This window comes from Ictalurus furcatus, chromosome 14 (genome assembly GCF_023375685.1).
Source record: "Ictalurus furcatus strain D&B chromosome 14, Billie_1.0, whole genome shotgun sequence".
Taxonomy (NCBI): Eukaryota; Metazoa; Chordata; class Actinopteri; order Siluriformes; family Ictaluridae; genus Ictalurus; species Ictalurus furcatus.
The window spans coordinates 30425921-30436864 of NC_071268.1; the positions used below are offsets into that span (position 1 = coordinate 30425921).

Here is a 10944-nt window from a genome sequence, read left to right on the forward strand (position 1 = left end):
TAATACAAAATGTAGATTATATCTTATACTGTATATATATGTATATACATATATCTTATACTGTATTATATATATATATATATATATATATATATATATATATATATATATATATATATAATGTAGACTTCATTTTGTCTGTGTTGATGTCTGTATTTGACCATATTACATAATTTAGTAACTTACTACAGAAACATACTCGTTGTGTGCCAGTTTAAAGCAATCACATTTTTTCAATTTTGCTATAATCATAATGTTAGGTTAGATTTGATCACATGTAACTTTCTCACTGTGCAAGTACGTAGCCAATGAAATACAGTTAGCATTTAACCAGAAGTGCTAATAGCAAGATATTATTAAACAGTGTTGTGGTTCAAGTTCGAGTGTTATGAGGCACAGCAGGTAGAAACCAGCTCTGTTTAAAGAAGGTACAGTGTACAGTGAACTGAGGTAAAGTTGCAATTTCAGTGCAAATGACAGTTACTTTATATTTACACGGTTTACATTGATCAAAGCGACATTGAGTTCTAGTGTTAAGCAGAAAGAGGGTGCCCCCCCACCCCGTGTTCGTTGTACGTTATATACTGTATAGAAGTGCACAACTTACACCACAAAAATATTAATTTACTTATTACACATTCGTAAATATTCGCCTAAATGTTCACCGTATTATTATGACACAAAATAATAAATAGTTGTGGTACAGCAATCTTGAGGGGAAAACGGCCTTTGTCTCCACCGTGTGCTCAGATTGTAAACTACACCTGCAATTCCCGGAAGTTAGGGCAGAATTCAAAATGGCTTCCTTTTTTCTACATAAGCGTCCTGTATAGTGTATAAAATGGCTGCGCTCTACAGCCTACGCAGTGCACTTCATGTACAGAAGGAAGTGGTTTGAGATTCAGCCTGTTGTTATACGGAAATAAATATAAACACGGTCGGACACCATGGCGCTGCTGACGGCTCGTAACTTGACGCTGTGTGTTTTATCATTAGTAAACTTTATTTTTGTGTTCGTGACCGGAGCGGATTTCGTCCGTTTCATTTCATTTCGCCCGGTTTATCACAACATCACCGGCGGCGCGCCCCTCTGCGACGGTAAGCTAGTTTACTTTAGCATAAAAGCGACAATACTTTTAACTGTAACTTTTTCACAACTACAATCTAATAATGCAGCCGAACGAGGTGAAGCTGGTTATTAGACATTTACAAATCATTTAAGACAGAAATGAAAGATTTAAACGCATTAAAGTGGGAAATGGAAAGAATGTGGATTAGATGAATGGGTTGGGAGCTGTTAGCCCGGCTAGCTCAGTCGGTAGAGCATGAGACTCTTAATCTCAGGGTCGTGGGTTCGAGCCCCACGTTGGGCGATGAAACTTTTTCTGTTTTTATTTCAAAACATTCCTGGACGAACAATTAGCGACCACACACACTTTTACTTTCTTACTTTACTTCATTATTACTTAATTATCTGTCCATCTTCATCTGTCCATTGTCCAAGCTTCACTTACAGCAGCATCTTTACCTCAGCGCTGTTATTATAGTGTTTATTACTTACCTAATAGTTCTTTAGTGTGAATTAATGATAATTGTATAAATATCCTACCTGATGTAAGTGTGTTATTATGTATAAATATTTTTAAAACGCTTTCCCCCCTCAGATGCGGCGTGGTGGTCCGTGGCCCTGCGGGACGCTGCGGTGTTGAAGTGTTTAGCTGTAGACTTGTTACTGTTAGTGATGTTCAGTGTGCAGCACAGCCTGCTGGCCTGGACGCCTGTTAAACGTGTGTGTCAGTCTGTACTGGGAGTGTTAAACCGGGCCATGTACTGCTTCACTACTGCGCTCGTACTGCAGGTAACACACACACACACACACACACACACACACACACACATCTATGTGTACATATATATATAGCAAGCAAACTACAGCTCAGTGATGTTTTCAGCTTTATACGAATGTCACTGTAAGCGGACTTCTCCTTGTGTGTGTTGCAGCTGTTGATGCGTTACTGGCAGCCTGTGACCAGCGCCCCCTGCCTGTGGTCAGTGCGCAATGCACCATGGGATATCTGGTTCCCACTCATCTGTTTCACTGTACACTTCCTGTGCTGGGCCGTGATCTGCAGCATCCTGCTCATATTCGACTACGCAGAGCTGCTGGGACTCAAGCAGGTACACACACACACACACACACACACTATACCCATACTACACAAACTCTTCACACAAACACTATACACATGTTATACACACATACGACAGGCCATATACAGCACTTACATATACAACATATACACATTTTAAAGTGTGCTATATAGGACAAGCCCTATAGCGCTATAGGATAAGAGCTAGTGGTAAAGTCCATAGTGGTTATTTCTTATATTTTATTCTATATATGTAAAAAAAAATAATAATAATAAAGCATTATTTAGCACATGGGCTAGTGGCCAAGACCAACATATACCTACCCTGACCCTAACCCTAGTACTAATGACCTGAATGGGTCCCTACTCCCTCTGATGTGCGCGTCCTACTGAAGAAACTGGTGGCCAAGGCCAAAATGGGCCATTACCTGCTTTAAAGTTTACTCTATAGAACACAAGCTCAAATGTTCATTTCACAGGGGATAAAAGCATGACCACACCTCTCTTTCTCTCTCTTTCTCTCTCTCTCTCTCTCTCTCTCTGTTTCAGGTGTATTATGAGTGTTTAGGCCTGGGGGACCCGCTCTCCCTGAAGTCGTCCCGTGCCCAGCGTCTGTATGCCCACCTTCGCCACCCCGTGTGCATGGAGCTTCTGCTGGTGCTCTGGTTTTTGCCCACTCTGTCTGTGGACAGGTGTGTGTTAGCGGCATACCTGACACTTTACCTGGCTCTGGCCCACTCTCTGGATGCAGAGGACTGCGTGTACTTGAGTGCTCAGCTGCACAGCAAGCTGCAACTCTTCTCCACATCTGCAGGGGGCGACACACACAGAAACAACAACAATGATGATGATGATGGGTGCAAACTAGATTAACATCATCCACCTGAGTCCCAGTACTGCACTTAACACACTCGCATTGACTTCCTCTATAATGATTCACAAGCCTTGTGATTATCACGGGGATTTAACCAAGAGCAAGAGGACAAGGAGAAGTCGATAAGGGTGCGTTAAAAACTGTATTGGAACACAGTACCTGGTTTTCTGCACACTCATGTGTTTAATATGTTAATAATGGATAGAAAGCTAAATTCATGGAAGAATGGAGAGATAGAAAAACACAGATGTTTTTAAAAAATATTTTTATTAGATTTTTGGAAATTTTTTTTATATAAAGTAGTATTTTGCGCTATATGGATGTATATACCACAAGCCCAGTGTTTCCCCCGTCCGGTTCCTTTATTCACCCGGGGCCTTGTTCTTCATACACTTAACAAAATCTTAGGTGACTTAAGCCAGATTTACTAATAGTTCAGATCTTCAGACGCACCTGAGAAGTGGATTAGTTTAGCAGAGTTATCTGAGATAACTGCATGCTCTGGACATGTATCGAAACTTAAAACCCTGATCGGCGAGTAAACAATGGGCTAATGCAAGCTGGATGTAAGATTTTTTTCTTTTGTAAACAATATATAAGTGTAGTAAGATGTGCAGATTAGTTTAATGTGGCTGTGGGATGTTAAATGAGAGCCTGAAATCATAATGCTAGCACGATTTAGCTACTTTATTCATGCTCAATTAGCTATTTCACTTTCTGAATTTAATACAATTGTGCACATGTTTTGGATTATTGTGCCTATAGTAGGCATAGTTGACCCATAACAAAAGTTTAAAATCTATAATAGTCCTCGCAGTGGGAAAACACTTTAACTGAAAATACCTATCCATACTTATGAACTCCTCCTAAGTAGCTGCTTGTTTAGAACATGTGCGCTTTATCTCTTTAGACGAGAACAAATGTCATGTTTCTCGTCATTTTTCTCATGTTTCTCGAAGTGTAAGAGCAGTGCACTATAAGTGCAGATAGGGGTTAGTTAAATGTTTACGGAGGAGGTGGGTCTTTAGCCACTTTTCCAAGATTCTGTGACGGATTCTACTGTCCGGATTGAGGGTGGACGTTCATTCCACCACGGAGTGACTGTCAGCTTGTGGTTTATAGTGAATAAGATGCTCCTGAGTTTACATTCACTCAATGACAAGTCTGACAGTAGCGTCAAAAAACGAATAAATCTAGAATGATGTCAGCAATCCAATCTGGTTAACTCGGTAATCCAGCTATGTCAGTTATCCAGCTAACTCAGTAATCTGGCTAACTCAGAATTCCAAAAAAAAAAAGAATTACAAGAACTCTGTAATTCAGCTAACACAGTAATCAGACTACCCTGATAATCGGACTAATTCAGTAATAATTTGTCTAATCCACATATGAAGAACGAGACCTTGTTCTGCCAATGTCAGTATATTTGCTGTTTTAACACTCCTGATTCAGGTTAATTTGCATGTGTGTGTGTGTGTTATAGGGTGTGTTCCCACAGTATTCATGAATACGAGTCTGTATTTGCTTATTTTTCACACCTGTCACTCCATGGCTGGATTTTTATGTACTTTTTGTTTTGCTTTCCTACGGATTAGTCAGCACTATTTCCACACTATACTGTGCTTACTCTGGGTAAAGGCATTCTGAGACTGAAGGCAGTTAAACAGGAAGAGACTGAGTTTATTCATGGCAGGTTTAAAAGATCAAGTTCATTCAGATTCAGGAGGCTCACGTGCAATCAGAATCTGATACCGGAAGAGATGTGTGGCTGAAGGGGCGAGCCAATCACTGAGGCTGTAATTTTATCCGATAACCAGCTTTTAAAATACCGATGTTACCTACATGAGAAACGCAAAGACGCTACAGTTTTACATCTGCACAATAAAATCTCAAGATTTTACATCAACTGGAAAGTACAACAAACTTAATCTGATCTTTCTGAGCTAAACCAGAACAGGAAATAAAAGCCTAAAGTCAGGGGAAATTAGTAACCGGGTAAACACTCGTGCTGATGATGAGTTTTTATGAACAGAACAGTCCAGGACACATTGAAGCAGGGTATAAAAACAGAACAACGATAAACCTTCCCCTGGCAGCCTCCATTACAATCAAAACAGATATGGTGCTGTTTTCAGATATGATGCGTCATGTAATACATTTATGTTTGTAATTTAAAGTAACCTTTATTCAGTAATGATCGGTGTGGTTTTAATGCACAAAACACAAAGACCGAGGACCTTCACACATCTACAAAAAGAGAGCAGCAGTATTTTCACAGTTAGATTTCCAGTATGGAATTACCACAACGTGTCAACACTGATCAGTCATTACTACGTGAAAATGATTTCCCCTGATTCCCTTTGTGTCAGCATTGAATACAGCTTTTAACATGTTACAGCTTTTCACTGTGTGGGAATGGAGAATTCTTTTTGCATATTTTTTATTTTTGTTATGAATGTGTGGTCAGCCATTAAAATGATTGGTTTTACAGATATTTTGAAATAACTACTGGTTCTGTTGCTTTTTTGTGTAAAACGTCAGAACAAAGTTTTTAATCAAAGTTTAAATAAATATGGGTGCTGAATTGGTATACCTGCTTTTGCCTAAACATTATTGCTTTAACATAATATATACATCACTTATAGACAGAGGAACAGATACACATCCAGTATCCACTTTATTACGTTTATATCTTACTCATGACTACATTCACTGGATAGTTTACGAAGTCCAGCTTCATGCATGTGGCCCCCACTGAGCAGATATGATTTGGCTGATGATTTATTCTCAGTACAACACTATCAGGGTTGTGCCAGAGGGTTCCAAGACATTATGTAGAGCAACAGATCGACAAAAGTCAGCTATCCACTAGGAAATGTGTCGCTCTTGCATGGCTTTAGTGGACAATATGACATCATTGCAGGGAAATTGACTGTAGATGTCATGTTGAGGTTTCAAGGCCTCAGCATACTTCATACGGAGATTGCATCTGTGAGGGGCGTGTTAGGACCAAATCACCTTAAGCTTTACAAAGAGAAAAGAGAAATAAGAAGCAGGTGAAATCAGACCTTGACCAAGAATCATGAAGGTGTCAGTATCATTAAGGAGTTAAAATTTCATCTGATCTGTCATGGGACGCCCACATCAAGTATATGATTGTGAAGTCACATCCAAGGATCTATTATCTAAGTGTTGCAAAGAGAGCCGGTCTCCCATGTAATGTTTTAATGCAAATATATTTGACTTTTATACGGCCAGTTCTTGAGCATGCCAGCTGAGTTTGGGATGGACTGCCTAAAGGTCTCTCTGATGAGTTAGAGAGGGTTCAAAAACGCTGTTGTCGGATAATACTGAAGGTATTCCGACTTCTTCTCTCCCATTGTTGAGCGAGAGGTGTGATAAGACCACCATACATACAGTACCCTCACTAACATACTCAAGGACAGGTCATCGCCATTGTAGTTTCCTGCCCATGGCTCCAACAACCAATTATTCACTTGGTTGACATAGGGAATATGTTGTGTCCAGGAGTAAAACAAAAAGGCTCGTCTTTTATTCCCCGTGCTCTTAAATTGTTTTAAGTGACATATATTGTACTTTATGAATTGACTATGAGATGTTTTAATGCATTTCAGGTTGTGTTTGCTAATAGAAAAGGTAATTGGTCTTTTATTTTTTGTGCATTTAAATGGTTTTTATAAATGACCTAGTTATGACACATGATTGTGTTTTATGTTTGACGCTTTTCAGGTTGTGCTGCTAAAAGGAAAGTAACTGTTCTGTTGTTTTTCTTTTTGTGCTGCAATATCAAGTCTTTTCAAGATTCACATTAACGGTCAAAAGTTTGTGGACACTTGACTGAAATGTTTCTCATGATCTTAAAAACCTTTTGATCTGAAGGTTTGTGATTAGATATTTGAAATCGTGTTGTAGACAAAAATATAATCGTGCCGACGTACTTGTTTCTTTCATTAGAAAGCTAACATTTTATTTACAAAAATGTTTTGACTCGGAGCGAAATATTCTGAAACGCAGGTGTTAAGAGTCCAGCGTCGGTGTGAACTCCTTTAATACTGTTTAAAAAGCATCTCAGGGAAATTCCTCAAGAAATCAGATGATAAAATGCCAAGAATTCATTTCTGCAAATTCTAGGCAAGAAGGGTGTCTACTTTGAAGATGCTAAAATATGAAATTATTTGTATCTATTTTTAATTTTTATCACAACATAATTCCCATGGTTCCATTTGTGTTATTCCAGAGTTTATTATTATTATAAAATGTGTGTGGGGGTGGGGGGTGGGGGGTAATAATAAAGAATGATTGTCTCTAAACTTTTGACCGGTAATGCATTTGGAATGAATTGGTTTGGGCACACGTCATTTATAAGGACTGTTCATTCATCCACCATCTGCATGATCTCTACATGACGTTCTTTCATGGAACCCAGCGTAACATCATCTCAGCATGTAGATTACTGAGGCCTTCACATGCATAACTGTTGGGCAAACTCTGCAGATGAACATCCTATGCAACAAAGCTTGTGATTGAAGCATTCACACATAACCAGTAAAACAACCACTACCACTAAGAGTGTGTGAGCTTGAAAGCTTGTGAAGGCCTCTCATGACTTTGTTTTTTCTAAAAATATACTGAGGGTTTAAGTGTATAATGAGACGGGTTCAGTCATACTCGGTCCACGGTTTTGCATTTCTAAAACCCATTTTGTCAAGAAAAAACAGAGCTAGAGAGGGAGGAATACAGAGAGAAAGAGACTAAGAGAACGTAATATAGACATTAAAATAATGTCTGATAAGACATAAGGACAGATGGACAGACAGGTGAGTGTGACAGAATAAAGGCAGTAGCCTGCTGAATTAAAAGCTTTTGCTCAGGAGCAGTGGCGTGGTGCGGGCTGGTAAATCCGCTGATGGGTTTGAATGAGATTATGGGATTAAAATGAGCACACCGAGGTCTAATCACGCTCTCTGCCACTACATACTCTGTCAGATCACACACATTTGTCTCCTTCATCATCATCATCAGTGAATGGTAGGACAGAATTTGGATAAAGTGAGGAGTTTCTGCTTCAACACCAATAGAGGAAGGATTAAATTTAATTAACTGAAAGGTATGATGAATATATGTAGTCATCAGCATACTGAAAATACTAGAATAATTCCACGTCACTGTACCGGTGTCTATTTCCCATCGCATATCCTTCCCTGTGTAAGTTAGAGAACTTGTAATTTCTTTATTTGCTTCTCTTTATTTCTTTTACTTGTTTCTGAGCTCCTTCCTCAGAGGAAACAGAAAAAACATACAAGAAAGGAAACACGAGTGAGATGTTCTCGCTCACTTTATAACAACTTTCGTGTATTCACTTGTTGATTCAAACATTATCACATGTTTAAATGTTGATTTTTAGCCTCATTGACTTTCATCCAAGGATTTTTTTTTTTTTTACCTACTGTCTAGTTAAATAAAATTAGTATTAGTATTGATTAGTAAAAAAGATTTGTGCATAGGAAGCACCCATGTGTCCTTGATCCAGAGCCCTCCTCTGTCCTTATTCCTTGATCCTTCTGATTTGAGGAATCATAGCAAAAAACATGGCAGACACTGACTGCTTTTCAGGTCATGTGCTGAGGGAGGTAGGATCAAGGACACACTGAACAGTGCTATGACATGCTAGGCTAGAACAACCATTCTAGCCTCTTCTTCTTCTTCTACTTTATTGTTCAAATTGGTGGTTGTTTGACGAGTGAATGTTCATTATGAGTCTCTTTGACTGATTATTGTTCCACCAACATGTCCCTGTATGGTTCTTTTGGCAAGAACTGGAAGCATATTCATCGCAGACACTTAGCAATGGCAGCAACGACCAAATGAGTGATGTTTGTGTTTGTGCACTCTTTAGAATATTATATTTCTGTAATATACATTTCTGTATAAATATGACCTAAAACATAATCAGAAGTCCTAAAAAATGTGTGAATTTTTAGGATTAGCAGTTACTTTGAAGATGAAATTAGAGTCAGGTGTTTTCAATCAATGGGATGATGATCAGGTGTGAGTGAGTGAGTGTCTTGTTTTATTTAAAGAACAGGGATTTATCAGAGTCTGATCTTCCCAACACATGTTTGTGGAAGTGTATCATGGCACGAACAAAGAAGATTTCTGAGGACCTCAGAAAAGAGATTTTGAAGCTCATCAGGCTGGAAAAGGTCACAAAACCATCTCTAAAGAGTTTGGACTCCACCAATCCACAGTCAGACAGGTTGTGTACAAATGGAGGAAATTTAAGACCGTTATTCCCCTCTCCAGGAGTGGAGACCAACAAAGATCACTCCAAGAGTGATCCTAAGTGAACCCTAAGACGTGTAATAGTCCACGAGGTCACAAAGGAACCCAGGGTAACTTCTAAGCAAGTAAAGGCCTCTCTCACATTGTCTAATGTTAATGTTTATGAGTCCACCATCAGGAGAACACTGAACAACAGTGTTGTGCATGGTAGAACTGCAAGGAAAAAGCCACTGCTCTCCAAAAAGAACATTGCTGCCCTTCTGCAGTTTGTTAAAGATCACGTGGACGAGACAGAAAGCTAATGGAAAACTGTTTTGTGGACGGACGAGACCAAAATAGAATTTGCATCTGGACCAGGATGACTTGCCATCACTGCTGGAATAATGAGTTCTGAATGATACCAGTGAATTTTAAAGGAAAATGTCAGGACTTGAGTCCATGAACTGAATCTGAAGAGAAAGTGGGTCATGCAGCAAGACAACGATCCCAAACACACAAGTCGCTCTACCAAAGAACGCTTAAAGAAGAATAAAGTGAATGTTTTGGAACGGCCGAGTCAAAGTCCTGACCTTAATCCAGTAGAAATGTTGTGGAAGAACCTGAAGCAAGCAGGTCATGTGAGGAAACCCACCAACATCCCAGAGCTGAAGCTGTTCTGTACTGAGGAACGGGATAAAACTCCTCCAAGACGATGTGCAGGACTGATCAACACTTACCCCAAACGTTTATCTGCAGTTATTACTGCACAAGGAGTCACACCACATACTGAAAGCAAAGGTGCACATACTTTTACCCCTCACAGATATGTAATACTGGATCATTTTCCTTAAAAAAAAAAAAAAAAAAAAGACCAAGTATAATATTTTATCTCATTTGTTTAATTGGGTTCTCTTTATCTACTTGTAGGACTTGTGTTAATATCTGATGATGTTTTAGGTCACACTGTATTTATGTAGAAACTTAGAAAATTCTAAAGGGTTCACAAATTTCAAGCACTACTGTAGGTTTACCCTTTAGTTATGTGGGAATGAAGAACATATTATAGAACATATTATTATATTATAGTCTATAGAAGCTCATTGGTCCAAAAAGTTGCATCCACCAATAGCAGCATTTTATCATACATTGTCAGTATGTTGCATGGCTGGATTTACGATAGAACCGCATCATTAGTTATTGTTAGCTGCTATTATTTTGTGCTTTACGTGGAAGCAGAATACAATATTGATATTCCCATATGACAGAATGAAACAACAAAACAGGACACAAACTCCAGCTAGTCAGTGAAAGAGTGGGCTAAAGCTGACAGGAGCTCAAAACACAGGTGTAGCTCTGACCTGACAGGTGAAGAGGCAAGTAACCAAGGATTAGGGAAAAAATGACACATTGTTTTTGTCAAGGGAGCTTATAAGTCATACCACATACCTATATCTTCCTATATCTCCTATATCTTCCTATATTTATTTGTATCTGTTTAGAACACATTATCTGTCCATCTTCAGTGACATTCCTAGTATTCAGTATATAGTTTTGCATGGTACTTCAGCTTTTGCATATATCCCATACACACAGGAAGTCGAAACACAAAGAAACTACTTTGCGCTTTCTTGTATTTAT

At 38.9% G+C, this 10944-nt stretch overlaps 1 protein-coding gene and 1 non-coding gene across 2 annotated transcripts; both read left to right on the forward strand.

The window, feature by feature from the left end:
* The first annotated feature begins 795 nt into the window (after positions 1–795).
* On the forward strand, positions 796–5752 carry nrm (nurim). The gene is made up of 4 exons (XM_053641830.1): positions 796–1098; positions 1665–1858; positions 2002–2178; positions 2700–5752. The coding sequence occupies exons 1-4, from the start codon at positions 948–950 to the stop codon at positions 3021–3023; spliced, it is 846 nt and encodes a 281-aa protein (XP_053497805.1). The 5' UTR covers positions 796–947; the 3' UTR covers positions 3024–5752.
* trnak-cuu (transfer RNA lysine (anticodon CUU)) lies at positions 1301–1373 on the forward strand. Its single transcript has one exon. It is a non-coding gene; the product is annotated as a tRNA-Lys (tRNA).
* Positions 5753–10944: the final 5192 nt, after the last annotated feature.

Coding starts and splice junctions, on each gene's coding strand:
- nrm (XM_053641830.1), top strand. CDS start 948: ATGGCGCTGCTGACGGCTCGTAACTTGACGCTGTGTGTTTTATCATTA. Junction 1,099..1,664: donor CGGCGCGCCCCTCTGCGACG/GTAAGCTAGTTT, acceptor TTCCCCCCTCAG/ATGCGGCGTGGTGGTCCGTG. Junction 2,179..2,699: donor AGCTGCTGGGACTCAAGCAG/GTACACACACAC, acceptor TCTCTGTTTCAG/GTGTATTATGAGTGTTTAGG.